The following is a 19,604-nucleotide window of genomic DNA, read 5'->3' on the forward strand; positions in this document are numbered from 1 at the left end:
ATTTTTCCCTCAACTGTAAAGGATGCATGTAAAAGATTCCTGGGTGAAAAAAAATATATAACAAAATAAGTTGTGCAAAAAAAACACTACAACAAGTCCTAATACCAAACAATTAACCTAGACCTTTACCTTAATTAACTCCTGCTGCTTATTACTAGTTAGGTAGTTGTTAGGATTAGGCATGTAGAATATGATCATACTTCATAAGTGCTAATAAACATTTTAATAATTTTAATCAATAAATCCATTTATTTATTTTAATAATAGAAATATAGGCAATAGGCCAGTAGTCAATACCTAAACTAAAGTGTTACTGTTTTCCTCAACTGTTATTCCTAAAAAAAAATATATATATATAATAAAGTAAGGTGTGCCAAAAAAAAACACTACAACAAGTCCTAATACCAAACAATTAACCTAGACCTTTACCTTAATTAACTCCTCCTGCTGATTAATAGTTAGGTTTAGGTATTGGGTAGGATTAGGGATGTGGAATATGATCATACTTCATAAGTGCTAAAAAACTGGCAGATAATTTAGCTTGTTGTAAGGAAAAGCTCTTAATTCTGACTTTATTTGTTGTGAAGATGTAAACTAAGCACTCGCCATGATCCATAAATTTGAGATATTCCGACTAGAAATGAGACGAAGCAAAGTAAGAACCATTTTTCAGCATTGTGATTTAATTTATTTTTAATTTTTGTACTTGAATACTTTTAGACTCTTTTTAGAGCTACTCAAACCTGAGTGAAACTCTATACATATCGCAATATTTATTGCAGAAATATAAAATATTGCAATATCAGATTTTTCCAATATCGTGCAGCCCTAGTACTTAAACTAACTAGTACTTAAACTGAAGTGTTATTGTTTTCCTCAACTGTTATTCCTCAAAATAAAAATTATATAATAAAGTAAGGTGTGCCAAAAACCCCCCCCACTACAACCAGTCCTAATACCAAACAATTAACCAAGACCTTTACCTTAATTAACTCCTGCTGCTTATTACTAGTTAGGTTTAGGTATTGGGTAGGATTATGGATGTAGAATATGATCATACTTCATAAGTGCTAAAAAACTGGCAGGTAATTTAGCTTGTTTTAAGGAAAAGCTCTTAATTCTGACTTTATTTGTTGTGAAGATGAAAACTAAGCACTCGCCATGATCCATAAATTTGAGATATTCCGACTAGAAATGAGACGAAGCAAAGTAAGAAAACCGTTTTTCAGCATTTGTGATTTTATTTATTTTTAATTTTTGTACTTGAATACTTTTAGACTCTTTTTAGAGCTACTCAAACCTGAGTGAAACTCTGTACATATCGCAATATTTATTGCAGAAATATAAAATATTGCAATATCAGATTTTTCCAATATCGTGCAGCCCTAGTACTTAAACTAACTAGTACTTAAACTGAAGTGTTACTGTTAAGTACGCATGTTAACGATTCATGGGTTTAAAAAAAAATATTGTATAACAGAATAAGTCAAGCCAAAAGAAAAAAAAAATTACGCCCAGTCCTACTTGCATCTACAGATATGAGTGCACTTGATTCCCGTATGACTGCTAGTCACCCCCTCATACTCAGACACACAGTCTCAAAAAGCCTCGAGCCTTTGTTTCTTCTCCTACTGATCTGTGAGTGAACGCTGCATGAGCGTTGTGTGAGGGTTGGGGTTTGCTGGAGGACGCGTGCTGATTTGCTGTTCTGTTTTCTCTTCCTGCGCCCTGTGCTGTGTGTCTGTGCTCGTTTGTGGTTGCCCGTGGTGTTGGTTCGTGGTTGCCGTGGCGTTTGTGATTGCTGTGGTTGCCTCTCCCTGGTCAGTATTTTTATTTCCAGGACGTGCTTCCGGTCCTTGCCGCCAAGCACTGCATGATGCAGGCCACCGCCGAGATGCACCAGTCAGCCTTGGCCAATCAGAAGAAAAAGTTCGGGGAGGAGATCGCTCGGCTGCAGGTGTGTTGGTCTGCCTGCTCATTTTATGCATTCACATTGTTATGAACATTACAGTATTTCAGCTTAAAAGGGGATATATTTTTCATTGCCAGTCATTTCACTTTTTTTAGTTGAACTCTCTTTTTTTATTGAAAGATATTAGTCAGACCCACAGCACCAAATACATAGAATCATTAAACATCAACTGCTCCAATGTAGCAGCAGAACACAATTTGCTTACATTTTCTTTCTCTCTAAATAAAGTAATGCAATAATGCAAGAATATCTTAAGGAAAATCATTTTAAGAAACACAAAACAAATAAAACAAATATATAATAATAATAAAATGTGTTTACTTTCATCTCCTTTTACACTATAATAACTAAACGAATGCTTAAGTCTATTTAACTAATTGCACTTTAATTACATTACAACATCGATGCTGTACAAGGAACAGTATGAAATTGAAAATAGTCACATAAACCTTTCAGCGGAAGAAAAAACTAGCTGCACATTAGCCTGTTGTGCAGTCGGAAAGTGGGATCAAAAAATATTCTCATGTTGTAAGAGTAGTGATGATGTTTCCTTAATTTGTTGGCGTTTATTCTGTTTGCATATGTTTAATTTAATTCAATCATTTTTATTCACCATTCACTTGTTTAAAACCTATTTGAGTTTCTCTCTCTTCTGCCGATCACAAAAGTAGATATTTTGAAGAATGCTGGTTGCCTTGACTTCCATACTTTTTCTTACTATGAAAGTCAGTGGGTAACAGCAACCAGCATTCTTCAAAATATCTTCTTTTGTGTTCAACAGAAGAAGGAAACTCATTAGGGTTTAAAACTACCTGAAGAAGTGTAAATAGTGAGCTGATTTTCATTTTTAGTTGAACTGTCTCTTTAAGTTGCAGCATGTTAAGGTCTCTCAGCCACCCTATGCATCAATACAGTGTTTCTCAACCATATTCCTGGAGGACTACCAACACTGCATGTTTTGGATCTCTCCTTTGTCTGTCACACCTATTACAGGTCTTTCAGCCTCTGTTAATGAGCTGATGATCTCAGTCAGGTGTCTTTGGTTAAGGAGACATGGAAATGTGCAGAACTGGTGGTCCTCCGGGAACGTGGTTGAGTAACACTGTGTTAATAGGATATTAATTACTCTTAAGGACATTTTTAGCAAAGTGACTGCAGGTAAATGTTAGAATTTTCATCATGTATTAACGCTAAAAATCTTATTTAATTTGTTTGTTGTTTTTAATTGTATGTTTATTAATTAAATGTTCTTGCCATGAAAATAGCCTTTGTTGCTGACATGACATTAAATAAAAAATCGGCTTTGTTTTTGTCTGGCAGCACGCCACAGAGCTGGTGAAGACGGCGTCTTCTCGATACGACGAGTATGTCAATGTGAAGGATCTGTCAGATAAGATCAACAGAGCACTCACGGCTGCAAAGAAAGACAATGACTTCATTTACCACGACCGCGTGCCGGAGGTCAAAGATCTGGAGCACATTGGCAAAGCATCTCTGGTCAAAGCAACTGCAGTTCAGACACCACTCAGCCAGAAGTTCACAGGTCAGAATGATTCACGCCTGATGTTTTGCTGATCTTCAACCTTTTGTTTGGTAACACTTTAGTGGTCCCCTTAAGAAAGTTTATTATGAACGAGCAGCTTCTCCAAACATACAGTTAGAAATAGATTAATAATTTGGCAGTGAAACAAAATAATAATACACATTGATTTTAAACAGAAAAGCATTTAGCCTTATACTGCTTCAGAACATGCGTTAGCATTTTTTGGCTTCAGCAATGTCCAAATATTGAACGCAAGTCATCCTTATTTCACAATAAATAAAAATAGGCCAATTTTCAATACTTATAAAATAATAAATAATTAAAAATGAACTGAACTAATTAAAAATGTACACCTATTTAATTTGTCCATGCACGAGTAGCATGTCATTCACTTATGAGGTCTTCAGATTACTGTCTCTGCTGGAGTATGTGACTGCAAATACAGCTCTCTCTGTGCAGCTTTGTGCAGTAGATGAATAACATAAATATTTGATTTTATTAATTTTATTAATTTAAGATATTTCCATTTTGCAGGAGTTCCGTGAATAATTGGATTCTCCCACACATACATCATGGGCTCTACCATAAGGGCTAATATTTACTTTGCCAAATCAAAATGCAGACTTTGTTGCCTCATTTTATTGCTGCATAAAGGCTGAGCAGTCAATTGAAAACAGGGGCATGAGAAATAGAGCATTTGAAACCTGATTCTTTCTTATGAAGAAATTAGGAATGCATGATTTATTGGCGATCATATCAACATTGGCTGATAAATGCTATTTTTAATGTTATTGGTATATACAAATTTAGACTGATATCTTTAAGCTTATAAATGATGTATTGTATCTGCTGGTTGAACCATTTCAAGTGATTGCTGCCCACCACTTTTTTTCTTCTTCTTCTTTTTTTTTTTTTTTTTTTTTGATTATTTTACTGGTATTTTTATTTTGGTTAGTGTTCAGTGACTTGTTTGCTTTATTTATGCACTTTTTGTAGAAAAGAAGAAAGTAGAAATGAATAGTTTATTAATAAAGTGCAAATCTATACACGGTATCGAAAATTCCATATTGTGCATTCCTAGAAGAAATCAATTGGTAACATTTACATATAACTTAGGGTGCTCCAATCAGGATTTCTGAAGCCGGTACTGATTCCTTGTCATGGGGATCTGCCGATAATGATGCTTCAAGCTTTGTAATGCATTAAGCTCATTTTCCCTCCAAATATGATGCTTAAGTGGACATCTGTTCTTACTTATGATAACAAATGAAGGATGCTGCTTATAATCCCTTAAACATGTCTATTATAACCATTTAGGTGTGAACATGTCGTGGTCAGAAGCAGCTTTACAGAAAATAATAGATCGCACAGAAATTTAAGAAATTGACAAGAGAAATGACTAACGATGCAATTTAGAAACACTGCAAATGATGAAAGAAGAATTCAACGTGTCTCAAACAAGAAAAAGTTTAGAGCACATATTCGATAAGTCATAAAAAGTTTAAATAAGTTAAATAAAAATGCCAACCTATAATTCCAATACTTTACTAAAAAGAAATAGGTCTGTGAACTACTGTTTATTGCTATTAGTAAATTACAATAAGTTATGTTATTAAATAGTCATGTTAAAAATATATATAATTTTAGTTTTTATTTAATTTAAGTAATATTTTGAGCTAAGTTTTAGTGAATTTGCAATATTGTCAAAAACACTGAACTTTCAGTTCTTATATATAAAAAGGTGGTCATTCAATTATTTTGCTCATCTTTAACCAACACAAACACAAGAGCTCGGCCAGATCAGCAAGTACAATCAAGTCGTTAAATGTGATTATCGGTTGATCGATCGAAGCATCCCTACATATAACTATCATTTGTAATAATAAGTGATACAACTGTATTTTTTGTAAAACTTGCTTATTGGGTGTAACCCTAATTTTCTTTACAGTGCATTTGGTGTGTTAGCAGCTAGCACATGCATTTTGAATAGTTTTTGCACTGCTTAAAACATAAACAAAGGGTTACAATTAAAACTGTTCCTGTCAAATCCTCATTGATCAAATCATCACTTCATTTTTTCATTCTGGAGTACTCAAGTGTCACGCTGAGTGCTCCTGCAAAAGTAATGTGGAAAACAAGAGGAAAGAGTTTTGGCCATATCTGAACACGAGTGATCACAAGACACATTTAAACTCATGTTTATTCATGGTGGAAATGGTCATTAATCTCGACCAATTACTAAAAACGTGTAACAGCTCATCCAAACAGCCTATATGTAACTTTATGTATATGTATCAGAATCAGTTTTATTGCCAAGTGTGCTTCACACACACAAGGAATTTGTTTTGGCTACAGAAGCTTCCAGTGTACATAAAGTGACAAGTGACAACACAAAATAAATCTGAAAAAAAAATAAAAATGATAAACAAACAGATGTGGTTAGTCAAGAAACCTGGATGTTGAGTTGTCTGTACGGATTGTTATAAATATACAGGTTATAAGGTGCTGTGTACAAGTGCGAATGTAGAAAGTAGTTAACACCTTGTCTACAGGGGACCAAAAAAACAAAGTGTATCCCTTAACTGGAAAAATAAGGAAAAATGGCAGTGAAATGCACCATATTCACAATATTTTCTGTTTTTGTAGATCTGTTTGAGAAGATGGTGCCGATGGCGGTGCAGCAGTCTGTGAGTGCAGCCAATTCCAGAAAGGCAGAAACAGTCAACAGACTCATCGGAAGCATGAGAGAGGCTACTAATCTCTGCAACGGGTCAGTGTTTGTGCACATGTTTACTCATATAAGAGTTCATTTAAACTTCATTAACATGTACAGGGAGAGCTTTTCCTCCTTATTATAAGGCACTCATCACAGACTATATTTCCAACCAAGGATGTGAATAAACTTGTGCGCTATACTGTACACTGTATATCGCATGTTTTCATATCTAGCAAAAAATGCATTTTTCTCAATTGGAACCAACAAAGGCCTCCAAAACTGTTTATACAACATTTGAATGAAGCAATGCTATTGGAACAATATACATACTATTTTAAGAAACAAGGGGGGATGTCTTTCAAAAAATATGGATGCCTCTAATAAACCTCTGACTCTCTGCCCACCTCAGACCCTGTTTACATGGGGTTCAGTTTTAAAACGCATAACTTTTGCTGCAGTTACACCTTCCGTCCACACTATCCCAGAGTTTTCAAGCCCCGAAAACAGAGCTTTATGGAAGAAAACTCTGAAGGGGCCATTTTGGTTTTAAAGCGCTGCTGCTCCGTGTCGGTGTGGATGAGGGAAAACGGAGACATCTGAAAATGGAGGTGGAGCTGATCTGATTAGGGCTTTATCTTAATATTAATTACACAAAGTTCAGTCTTGCATTCTCTCATTGTAAGTTCAGACTTCACAAGTTCGATATGGAAAACAAACTCCCGAGGACAGGTCGGGTAAATCTTCAAAGGGAACAGTGTACTCTATAACCTCATTCACATCACCCTGCAGGCTACGTTGTTGTTTCAATATCTTAACAATAAAATGAAAACATGATATAAGGAACTGCCGATTTTCATTTTGATTTTAACAACTTAACAGACACCCAAAATGTTAAGGCATCATGTAGCTACATATTTATAAAAACGGTGCCTATAACATAACTGCCTTCTTTCATTTTTATTGAAAAATATGAAACGCACCCTGTCTCTTTTGCTGAATATCAGTTTTAATCATCAGTAATGGAAATCAATAATACAATGTTTATACAATATAGCAAATGAAGGCAAGCAATCAGTCAAATGTGCAGAATCATTGTACGTTACATAAATTAATATGTTGTCTTATCTTTGCACTCAGCCAAAACACATTACCTGAGAACAAGTAATAGATTCAAAAGACCAAAGAGTCATTAGATAAAGACTAGATGAATTAAATATCACATTTAACAACTATAGTGAGATGGGATCCAGCGTTATATCCTTGATGAACTGTCTGATGTGCGCTGCTCTCATCTGGAGAGGTGTGCTCAAATCACCCGCCGTCACGTGATGTGCGTTTTCACAGGTGTAGTGTGGACGGGGAGCATTTCAGAAATGCTAGATGAAACACCAGTGTGGACGTGGATCGTTTTCAATTTAAAATGCCGTTTTAAAGCTAAAACGTCTTCGTGTAAACAGGGCCTCAGGTGTATCTTCATAAAAAGTGTGACTTTGCCCAATCACAGCAGGACTTTGCTGTTACCATTTACTCTGATTTTGAATTCTGTTTTTTATTATTTGATATTTATGATTTTTGTTACTATACTTGTGTTTACTGGGATCCTTTTGTCCTTTTTGTTTTTGTTTGTATGTTTATCTTGTTTTTGCTTTGTTTATTGGCTTTAATAAACATAAAATCAAAGGTATATAAAAAAAAACTGAAATATTGCATAAAACATTGCGAGTAAAGCACCGTTTCAGTCCATTAAATCAAAGAGGACAAAATTGTCACTTGCTGATTAACACCAAATGTGGAAAAATAAAAATAGAATTTGCCGAGGTAGAAAAAGCCACTGTGGGGTTTAGGATTTCAGAAAGACCAAAACAACATTTCAGACAATTTACTATGTGCTCGCACTGCTGGTTTGTCAATTAATGTTGTCCCATAACGTCAATTCAATTCACCTTTATTTGTATAGCGCTTTTACAATGTGGATTGTGTCAAAGCAGCTTCACATAAAAGGTCACAGTAAATAGGAACAGTGTAGTTCAGTTTGTAGTGTTTAAGTTCAGTTCAGTTTAGCTCAGTTCAGTGTGGTTAATAATCACTACTGAGAGTCCAAATATTGAAGGGCAAATCCAACGATGCGCAGCTCTACAGATCCTGAACCATGCAAGCTAGTGGCCACAGCGGCGAGGGAAAAAAACTTCACTAAATGGCGAAAGTGAAGAAAAAAAACCTTGAGAGAAACCAGGCTCAGTTGGGCACGACCATTTTAATTTCTCCGCTGGCCAAACGTCTTGTGCAGAGCTGCAGTCTCAGTGGCAAAGACTCGTCTGTCTCTGGAGCGTCACAGGAATCAGTCTCATGTTCTCCACTCCTCCATGACCACCACAGTAGCTGCTCAGGATACGGCCTGGTCCCGGAACGTCCATTTTTGTTATCAGATAATTTGTTAAAACAAAATCACATCATTTTTTTTGATGCACATTCCTGAATTTCTTTTATAAACGTGTTTCTATTGTAGATTACTTGCATATTTTCTTATCGGATAAAAAAATTGATCAGTTGTGATCAAATAAACGTTTTTTATCTGCTTTTTCATAATTTATATGCATCTTTGCTTTTCCATTAAGCATGTTTTATGCAATATTCCAAAATGCACATAAAAATAGGTGGATGGAAACATAGCTACAGATGTAATAAAGCACATGATGCTTTTCTGTAAGTCTGCATATGCTGTCAGAATTATGACGTTTTCCAAAAAGCCATATTTTGGCTTCACTCATTCACTATCCTGCACCTTAGTTCCTGGTTTATCAGGGTCGCCACAGCAGAATGAACCACCAATTACTCTGGCATATTTTTTATGCGACAGATGCCTTTCTAGCCGCAACCCACCACTGGGAAACACTCATACACTCTCATTCACACACGCTCATACGCTACATCCAATTATTTTCATTAAAACTATACTGTGGAGGAAACCAGTGGTTTATTGGTGGTGGTGGTGATTAATTGATTGTTATTGTTCGTATAGGGTGTTGGCGTCCCTGAACCTGCCGGCTGCACTTGAAGATCTGTCAGGAGACGCAGTTCCTCAGTCCATCCTGGAGAAAAGCCGTGCTCTCATCCAGCTGGGCGGCCTTCAGAGCATCGAGCAGCTGATTAAAGATCTCCCAGAACTCCTGCAGAGGAACCGAGAGATCCTGGATGAGGTCAAGAGCTTTATGTTTCATCCCCTTTTATAAACTGCAGAGAGTTCACCCAAAAATTAAACATCTGTCATCATTTATTCACTGTTGTTATAAACCTGCTGGAGTTTCTGTCCTCTGTTGAACACAAATGAAGATATTTTGAAAGATGTCTGAAACCTGTAGCCATCAACTTCTATGATGTATTTTTTTTATTTCTACTATGAACGTCAATGGCTATGGGTTATCAACATTCTTCAAAATATCTTTTGCATTCAACAGAAAAACAGACACTGAATTGCTTTAAACTACTTAAGTGGCTAAATGTCCATTTTTGGGTGAAAAATAACCTTTGAAATTCTTTAGATTTTGCATAATTTTCCACTTTTAACATAAGTGAATATATTCAAAGCCTTACATTTTCAGTGATCTGATCACAAGATACCGTGGAGTTGCATTACTGTTTCCACCTGGTATTAAGATGCATTCTCTAGTGTTTTTGTCAAGACTCTTCTTCAATGTGTTTCTTTATGCTCCACACCACTTTTGCAGGAGCCTTTTTTATATATCCCAATTGTTGTCAAAAACTTAATGTTCAAACTAAAGCACATTAAGCCAAATATAGTGAATGTAACCTTGTAGGCTATAAAATCACATGACATTCTAACATTGTCATGTTATAATCTAACAAACAAAAACAAGTAAATTAACCAAACCATTTTGAATTCCCATTACAATAGTCACTTTACAGTTACTGCTGTGCTAAATAAATAAACTTTCAAATGTTACATGTGGCTCATTATATTCCAACAAGATGTATTTGAGCAAAATGTATATTTCAGTCAGAATTATTGTGCTTATATAAAATTACACGTGTGTCAAACAAGATACAATAATAATAGTTTCTGACTGAAATGTCACTGACTGTCGCCACTGGCTTGCATGGTTCGGGATCTGTAGAGCTGAGCATCGTTGGATTTGCTCTTCAGTAATTGGACTCTCAGTAGTGACTATTAAACCACACTGAACTGAGCTAAACTGAACTTAAACACTACAAACTGAACTACACTGTTCCTATTTACCATGACCTTCTATGTGAAGCTGCTTTGACACAATCTACATTGAATAAGCGCTATACAAATAAAGGTGAATTAAATTGAATTGAATTGAATAAACATTTAATGAAGTTTGGTGGCAATTCTCATGCAGTGGAAACTCTCAAGACTCAATTTAAAATATTTTCATGACTTTCTGATGGAAACATCACAACTGAAACACATCGAACAGCGCAAGTAACTCATCTGTCAGCCATACATGTATACGTATCAGAGCTATACAGGCAAACTATATCTTATGGGTGGGGCCACACAAAATCTGCAGACTTTTTTTGCTATTTCTGCACAGAATTTTGTTTAAAATCTGCAGATTTATGCGTAATTATTTTAGGAATATCGTCACTAAAAACTTAATATGTGAAAAAAAAAAAAAAAACCTTTTTAACTTTTATTTAATGTTTACAATGCAAATCCAATTAGATCCACTTTATTTGGTAAACAAAGCAAGTCTCTCATATAATATCTCTACTAAAAGACAGAAAATATTACTTTACAAACTGTATTGTAAATAAATCATATAAATATTTTAATATTAGTCAATAATATGACTGAAATCAATTTAAAAAACTGAATAAATATGAATTTACACACATTTAAACAAGTAAATAAACAGAATCAATGATGGTCTAAATATCTGCGGTATTCTGCGCGCACAGATTCCATTTGGGCCTACTTATGAGTTATTTTATAGCATTTAATATATAGTATAACTCCTGTTTAGGATCAGCTATTCACTTTAATCAGCTCACTCAGTGTCCTCCACTGTCTTTCAGGTGCACTTGTGTATTAGTTTTGTATTATATAGGTAGATATATTGTATAAACTTGATTATATATTATATAAACTTGAAATGTATAAGCAAATGAAAGAAAATATTGCTTACGACAACTATTAGTACTAGAAAAAGTGTTTTGGTACACACAATGAAGTAAGGATAGCTTTTTATGGGATAAAAACGTTCCATAAGGATGACTATCATGACCTATGAGAGTTTTATAGGTGTACACTTGTGATCTGATACAAACCCAAAATACCAAGTGTAAATGAAGCCTCAGACTCTTTAACACACTGTAAACAATACGTGCATGCTTCCTCCTGACTGTATGTACCTGCATTGCATCTCAGTTTGCCTCCTGATTATAACTGTTGTGTGTTGGTGTTACAGTCCTTGAAGATGTTAGATGATGAGGAAGCGACAGACAATGAACTCCGAGGCAAATTCAATCAGCGCTGGAACAGAACTCCCTCTGGAGATCTGTATAAACCACTCAGAGCAGGTACAAACACACTTCCAGCCTCCCATTTACGCATTTAGCAGATGCTTTTACCTAATGAGACTTGCAGTGCATTCTAGGTAAATGCATTATGAGTTTGTGCGTTCGCTGATCGTGACTTTTGGTGTTGCGAGATTCATGCTTCAGTGGTTCCAACTTAAGGGTCATTTTTTGCTCATGATGGTTTGTCCTCACTTCTCTCTGTCTGTCTCTTTTTGTCCTTGCAGAGGGAAATAATTTTCGCAATATATTGGACAAGGCGGTGCAGGCCGATCAAGTGGTGAGAGAGCGTTACACGGCACATTGTGAGATGATTGCTTTGCTCTGCAAGCCGGAGAATGAGCTCAGTGCCGCCATACCGTCTGCCAACCCTGCCAAGACTCTGCAGGGCAGCGAGGTGAGATCAGTGTTGATGTGCTTAACATGATTTTAAACGTGTAGGGATATTGAAATACTATATATACAGTTGAAGTCAGAATTATTATCCTTCCTGTATATTTTGTTCCCCAATTTCTGTTTAATGGTGAGAAGATTTCTTCAGCATAATAGTTCTAATAACTCATTTCTAATGAGTGATTTATTTGATCTTTTATACATAATATTTGACTAGATATTTTCAAGATGCTAGTATTAAGCTTAAAGTGACATGTAAAGGTTTAACTAGGTTAATTAGGCATGTTAGGTTAATTAGGCAAGTCATTGTATAATGATGGTTTGTTCTGTAGACAATCAAAAAAAATGTTGCTTAAGAGCTAATAATATTGACCTTAAAATGGTTTAAAAATAATTTAAAACCGAATAATTTATTCTAGCCGAAATAAAACAAATGAGACTTTTCAGAAGAAAAAATATGTTAGGAAATACTGTGAAAATTTCCTTGCTCTGTTAAACATCATTTTGGGGAATATTGAAAAAAGAGAAGGAAAAAATCTCAGGAGGGACGATAATTTTGTCTTCAACTGTACATATTACACAAACATCTATTAAAATTTCAGCATTTTTTAATGAAAGTTGTACCAAGTATAATTAACAACTAAAATATTTAAATTTATTTTCATATTTTAAAATAAAAATTATGGAAATTTACAATTAACCTTTTAAAGTTAAGTGCTATTTTGCAGTTTCTGCCTGAATTTTGTCTACCCAAATTCAAAAGCTTCCCAAATCCATGTGGAGAGGTTTAAATGCAAAAGTTTGTTATTATTTTAAAGAAAACCCTTTGAGTTTTCATAAAACACTATTGAAAGTGATTAAAATAATTGCAAATATTTTCTGTGTTAAAATAAAGTCCTCCAAAAAAAGAGGGTTTTTTTTGTACACTCAAATCTTAAAGTGTACCTTTTAGGTTCTGTGTGGTCTAGGTTGCTGTAATTAATTTTGGTGGTTCCTGCACATGTCAGTAATCATAGGAAAAAAGAAAAAATGTCTCTATCATAATCTATACAATAGTTATTCTATTCCAACTGATGAGAGAACGGAACCACTTCTGGGGTTATTGGGCGAGTACAGACCTTTTAAAATTTAAATAATGCAGAAGGAAATGATGTCACGGACCTAGTACCGGGTACGGGGTTGTTGCTAGATCGGATATGGATGTGGTCGGAAGTTAATGAGAATTATTTATATTATTTATTAAATTTCCCACTTATTGTATTTTATTAACATCTACCCTTAGCACAACCGTCACAGTATTGTAAAAACAGTAGTTGTACCGAGTATTATTTATGCTATCTATTAAATTACCCAATAAATTGTATTTTTTAATGCCTACCCCCACAGTACTGTAAAAATATGAATTATTTTTATACAGTGTCAATAAAAATGCTGCTATATTAATGTGCATATCGCACTTCAGGCCGGCCGCGTATCCGATCTAGACTTTAACTGGGTATGCTGAGTTAAGGAGGTGAAGTGCAAAATAAAGAAAATTGAAAATATTAAATAAAATAAATACAATAAAATAAAACATAACCCTGATACTGATTTACAAAACCTCAGTGTTTTGTAGGTTTTTTTGATAACAATAATTATATTTAAGATATTTTGTGTTTTCTTATCATTGACTCAAATGGTTTGTTAAAGGAATGAAACGCTGTCGACGCCAATAGCCTTGTGGTTAAGCGCGCCGACATATAGCACTATGGTGCTCACGGCGACCCGAGTTCGATTCCCAGCTCGAGGTCCTTAGTCGACCCTTCCCCTCTCTCTGCTCCCAATACTTTCCTGTCAATTCTCTGCACTATTCTATCCATACAAGGTTAAAAACACCTAAAAAAATAATTATAAAAAAGGAATGAAACGCTGCGTTATTGCTCTGATTTTGTTTTTGTGGTTAAATAAAAACTTGTTTAAACTCCCTATTACATTTGTGATCACACTTACATGCTAATATTCAGACAAACAGCATTGAGATTGAAAATATATTTTATTAAAACAAAAACTATACTGGGAAATGTTTTGTGTTCAGAGCTTGATTATAGGTTCATTCTGACTGATTAAAAGGAAGTGACATGCTCACAATGTATAAACTAGGGCTGCACGAGACTGGAAATATGTAACATTGTGATATTTTTTTATTCTGCAATATGATGAAGATAATTTCACCAGATGACTTGAATATCTCTATTTGGGAAGAATTTAAAATTTACAATCAATATACGTAAATACAATAAAGAAAATATTACAATTGAAACAAACAATCTTTTATCGTTTTCTGTGTCTAACAGTATTCAGATACAGCAATTAAATACAAATAATTCAATGCAATTGCTCATTTTTAAAGTTACTCATGATATAATTTCTCATACCTGAATGCTTTTAAAATCATTATACAGTCACAGGCCTCATAAGCACATGCAAATGACCAATTATAATACAGACTCAACATTGCAAATAGTGCGATGTGACTACTGCGAATGATCACATTGCAATATCAATGCTGAAATAATATATTGTGCAGCCCTAGTATAAACAATTACAATATTATAATGGGTGACAAATATCATACATGCCTAAATGGTACACAACATCAAAATGCACACACTGACCAAGCTGTCATACTAATGCTGAGTCTTATTATCTCCTGCACAGGTGGTGAATGTGCTGAGGTCTCAGCTGGCACAACTGGATGAGGTCAAGAGGGAACGAGAAGTTCTGGAAGGAGAGGTTAAGTCAGTGACCTTTGACCTGACGGCAAAGTTTCTTACAGCACTGGCTCAGGATGGCGCCATCAATGAGGAGGTCATGACCAGCAGTGAGCTGGACGCTCGATACGGCTCACACAATCAACGCGTTCAACAGAACTTACGCAGACAGGAAGAGCTGCTGTCACAGATACAGGTGCAAACAAAAATCATTTGAGAAATCGATTTTGCATAGATTCTGTGGATTATTTTAAAAATTATTTTATGTGTGTATATATATATATATATATATATATATATATATATATATATATATATATATATATATATATATATATATATATATATATATATATATATATATATATACACACACACACACACACACACACACACACACACACACACACACACACACACACACACACACACACACACTTTTTAATTGTATTTTTATTTTTTCCAAAGTGCATCGCTAATCTCTCTTAAATGAATTCTCAGTTTAGTTTTTATTTGCAGATAGCACTGTAAATTTTACAAATATTCTGCTTTCATCCAATTGCTCACAAATACCACTTGAACCTGAAATAATCATTAATAGTTCATAAAAAAAGGTTTAAGCAAATTACAAGTGTTCATAGTGAGCTATGTTTACATTAATATAATCTCTGCTGTTAGAAACCAGCCCAGAACCCCATCTGCTGTTTAGAAACTACTCTTGAGCACCATCTGCTGTTATAAACCAGATTAGAGCGCCATATGCTGCTATAAACCAGCCTAGAGTGCTGTTTTTGTGTTTAGAAACTAGTCTAGAGCATCATCTACTGTTAAAAGCTAGCCTAGAGCGCCATCCACTGTTTAAAAGCTAGCCTAGAGCGCCGTCCGCTGTTTAAAAGCTAGCCTAGAGCGCCGTCCACTGTTTAAAAGCTAGCCTAGAGCGCCGTCCGCTGTTTAAAAGCTAGCCTAGCGCGCCGTCCGCTGTTTAAAAGCTAGCCTAGAGCCCCGTCCGCTGTTTAAAAGCTAGCCTAGAGCCCCGTCCGCTGTTTAAAAGCTAGCCTAGAGCGTCGTCCGCTGTTTAAAACCTAGCCTAGAACTCAGCCCAGAACCCCATCTGCTGTTTAAAAACTACTCTTGAGTACCATCTGCCGTTATAAACCAGCCTAGAGCGCCATCTGCTGCTATAAACCAGCCTAAAGTGCTTTTTTTTGTTTAGAAACTAGTCTAGAGCATCATCTACTGTTAAAAACTAGCCTAAAGCGCTGTCCGCTGTTTAAAAACTAGCCTAGATCACCGTCCGCTGTTTAAAAACTAGCCTAGAGCGCTGTCCGCTGTTTAAAAACTAGCCTAGAGCGCAGTCCGCTGTTTAAAAACTAGCCTAGAGCGCCGTCCGCTGTTTAAAAACTAGCCTAGAACGCCGTCCGCTGTTTAAAAACTAGCCTAGAGCGCCGTCCGCTGTTTAAAAACTAGCCTAGAGCGCCGTCCGCTGTTTAAAAACTAGCCTGGAGAGCCATATTATGTGAACTTCAAAGATATTGAGGAATTTGAATCATTTTTCTGATTTGTGTTGTGCAGGTCTTTGTAAAAGTGCCGGTTCAGCTCTGTTTAGGCACCTGTACCATTTTAAAAGTATCGGTTTGGCACCGGTCTCATGAAAACTCCCCAAATGATACCTAACACTCTGTAAGTAACTATCATGTTTTCCTTCTCCTCTCAGGTTTCTCACCAGGAGTTTTCAGCACTGAAGCAGTCCAACTCTGAGGCTAATACCAGAGAGGAGGTGTTGAAGAAACTGGCCTCCGCCCACGACAGCTACATAGAGATCAGCTCCAATATCAAAGAGGGCACTAAAGTAACCAGCACATCCACTAATAATAGTTCTGCACACGTGTGTCATCCATAAAGCTGTCTTATTCTACCTCCTCTTCTTCTTCTTTCAGTTCTACAATGATCTGACAGAAATCCTGCTGAAGTTTCAAAATAAGTGCAGCGACATTGTCTTCGCACGCAAAACTGAGAGAGATGAACTGCTCAAGTATGTACTTCAGTAGAGTGGACTGGGGTGTGCAATATTTATTGTCTATAATAATTGGGGTTTTGGCCATGTTTGAGCTGCATTGTTGAGAAGGTCACTCAAATAAACAAACAACTGTGTGTTGAAGCCTTATAGGCTTTATATAATTATAGTATATAGGCTTTATATAATCTACTTAGACTGAGCATATAATTTAAGTTATGGAAGCAAAAAAATAACATTTGTGGGGTTACATTTTTTATATTTAAAAGATATAATATGATAGTTAGGATATATTACAGAAACAAGTGCAGCTTTTTTCGGAAGATAAGCTAATTTTATATGCACATATTTATACAACAGTTTAACACAGTGGTCTCAAACTCAATTCCTGGAGGGCCGCAGCTCTGCATAGTTTAGCTCCAACAACCTCAAACTCACACCTGCTTAATAGTTTCTAGTTGTCTTGAACATCTTGATTAGTTGGATTAGTCTGATTAGGGTTGAAGCAAAATGTGCAGAGCTGCGGTCCTCCAGGAATTGAGTTGAGACCCATGATTTAACAAACAAGTTTAATGAGTAAATTACGTTTTCCATATAATATTGTCTCTTTAGTTGTTTTACTATTACAATAGATGAAGATTGAAGCAAGATTGATAGATTGAATGAAGTAGGAGCTTTTTTTTAATGAATAATGAGTCAGCGATTCATTCATAATTCATTAATTCAAGGTGGATTTCAACCTGAAGGGCTCATCCCTATGCCCTGATCCCTTCGGAGGGTCCCTCTGAAGGGATTAGGGCATAGGGATGAGTTTATCCAAGGATAATTTCCAGAAGTCTTCCATCAGTTTTGTTTTTTTAGACTCATTCATTCCAAGTGGGCAGTTTTGATCACTTGCATTTGGAATGACACTTCAATATGGCGGACATGAGTTTTTTTCACTTTGAAGTGCCCTTTGAAGGGCAGTATATCTTGTTTGGAATTACCCAACAGTCTGTATATATATGTTTGCTTAATTTCTTAATGAATCTGTTGTTTTGAATGAATGATTCAGTGAATCACAGATTTTTTTTCTCTTCACTTCGTCAATTGGTGAAGTTTTTTTCCTCACCATTGTCACCACTGGCTTGCTTGGTTTAAGACTTGTGGAGCTGCACATCAATAGATTTGCTTTTCAGTGTTTGGACTTTCAGCAGTGAAAACTAAACCGCACTGAACTGAACTTAACTGAACTTCAACTCTAAAAACTGGACTGACACAATTTCAATCTACTAGAACTTCTATGTTAAGCTGCTGTGACACAATCTACATTGTAAAAGTGCTATAGAGATAAACATGAATTGAATTGAATTGAATTTGTTACCACCTACTGGTGAATTTAGTGTCATTTATTTATCCATGACAGAACTTAAGCCTTTGAGATTTGACTTCAAATGTAAAAGCACTTTATAAATCAAATGTATTATTATTATTAATAATAATATTATTATTATACCTGCATAAATATACACTCAGGAAATATTAAATATAATACAAAAAAAATTATACACTCCTAGTGTGCACTAAATAAAAAATCATAATAGCTTCAAAATCCAAATTTTTCTCAAGGCAAATGATTGGCTGATAATTGTCTCGTTTTACAGAGAGCTGCAGCAGAGTATTGCTCGAGAGCCGAGCGCTCCTTCATTCAGCGTCCCATCATACCAGTCCAACACCCCTGCCCCTGCAGGAGGCCCAACCCCTGCACCCAGGACTATGTTTGTGAGTTCACACGCACTGATGACCGATATAACACTTGATCGCATGCAATAGTCTGATGTAAATCTGTTTTCTAGTCACAGCAGCAGCCTCAGGCTAAGCCCCAGCCGCCGGCAAGACCCCCACCCCCCAGCATCACTCCTCAGGCAGCCAGTGCTGCCGTTCCAGTCAGCGCCCCAATGGCTCCCGGCAGCTCTAATCCTCCACCTGTTGCACCCACTGGACCCTCACAGGCTCAGGGGCCACCATACCCCAGTTATCAAGGCTACCCAGGGTAAATAAAGACATTCATAAGTGCATGTGTCCTTGGTGTTGTGAACAGTTGAAGTCAGAATTATTAGCCCTCCTGAATTATTAGCCCCTTTGAATATTTTTTCCCAATTTCTATTTAAAGGAAAGAGAATTTTAACACATTTCTAATCATAATAGTTTTAATAACTAATATCTAAGAACTGATTTATTTTATCTTTGACATGACAACACATAATATTTGACTAGATATTATTCAAGATACTAGTATTCAGCTTAAAGTGACATTAAAAGGCTTAACTAGGCTAATCAGGCAAGTTAGGGTAATTGGGCAAGTCATTGTATATCAATGATTTATTCTGTTGACAATTGAAAGAAAATATTGCATTAACCTCCTAGAGCTTGAGTGGCCACATACGTGGACAGCAGATTTTAGCTCTTAAGTGACTATTTAAAATACTTTGAATGTTTCATATTTTGTTACAGGCACAGTGTCATCCTGCAACTGTTTTGCAGCATATGAAATGTCCCGAACCCTATTTTTAACTGTCCAAAATGGGAAAAAATTTAGGTTTTACTCTCTGATAGTCAAAGCAAGTTAAAAAAAATCTATGTTAAATGTGCATTTAAAAAAATATTCAAGAAAA

The 19,604-nt window shown here is 35.7% G+C and overlaps 2 protein-coding genes across 3 annotated transcripts in view; both read left to right on the forward strand.

Moving 5' to 3' along the window:
• Positions 1-19,604, forward strand: part of arpp21 (cAMP-regulated phosphoprotein, 21) — a 164,859-nt gene that overhangs the window by 83,448 nt on the left and 61,807 nt on the right. The window lies entirely within an intron of this gene.
• Positions 1-19,604, forward strand: part of pdcd6ip (programmed cell death 6 interacting protein) — a 38,143-nt gene that overhangs the window by 14,912 nt on the left and 3,627 nt on the right. The window contains exons 7-17 of one of the 2 annotated variants that reach the window (XM_056479690.1): positions 1,826-1,957; positions 3,293-3,515; positions 6,162-6,285; positions 9,251-9,428; positions 11,685-11,796; positions 12,021-12,190; positions 14,884-15,132; positions 16,651-16,785; positions 16,874-16,968; positions 18,594-18,711; positions 18,786-18,982. In XM_056479690.1, coding sequence (XP_056335665.1) covers positions 1,826-1,957; positions 3,293-3,515; positions 6,162-6,285; positions 9,251-9,428; positions 11,685-11,796; positions 12,021-12,190; positions 14,884-15,132; positions 16,651-16,785; positions 16,874-16,968; positions 18,594-18,711; positions 18,786-18,982 — 1,733 coding nt within the window. The remainder of the gene's footprint in view (positions 1-1,825; positions 1,958-3,292; positions 3,516-6,161; positions 6,286-9,250; positions 9,429-11,684; positions 11,797-12,020; positions 12,191-14,883; positions 15,133-16,650; positions 16,786-16,873; positions 16,969-18,593; positions 18,712-18,785; positions 18,983-19,604) is intronic. The other variant, XM_056479691.1, reaches the window with a different exon arrangement.

Source organism: Danio aesculapii, chromosome 19, assembly GCF_903798145.1.
Source record: "Danio aesculapii chromosome 19, fDanAes4.1, whole genome shotgun sequence".
Classification (NCBI taxonomy): domain Eukaryota; kingdom Metazoa; phylum Chordata; class Actinopteri; order Cypriniformes; family Danionidae; genus Danio; species Danio aesculapii.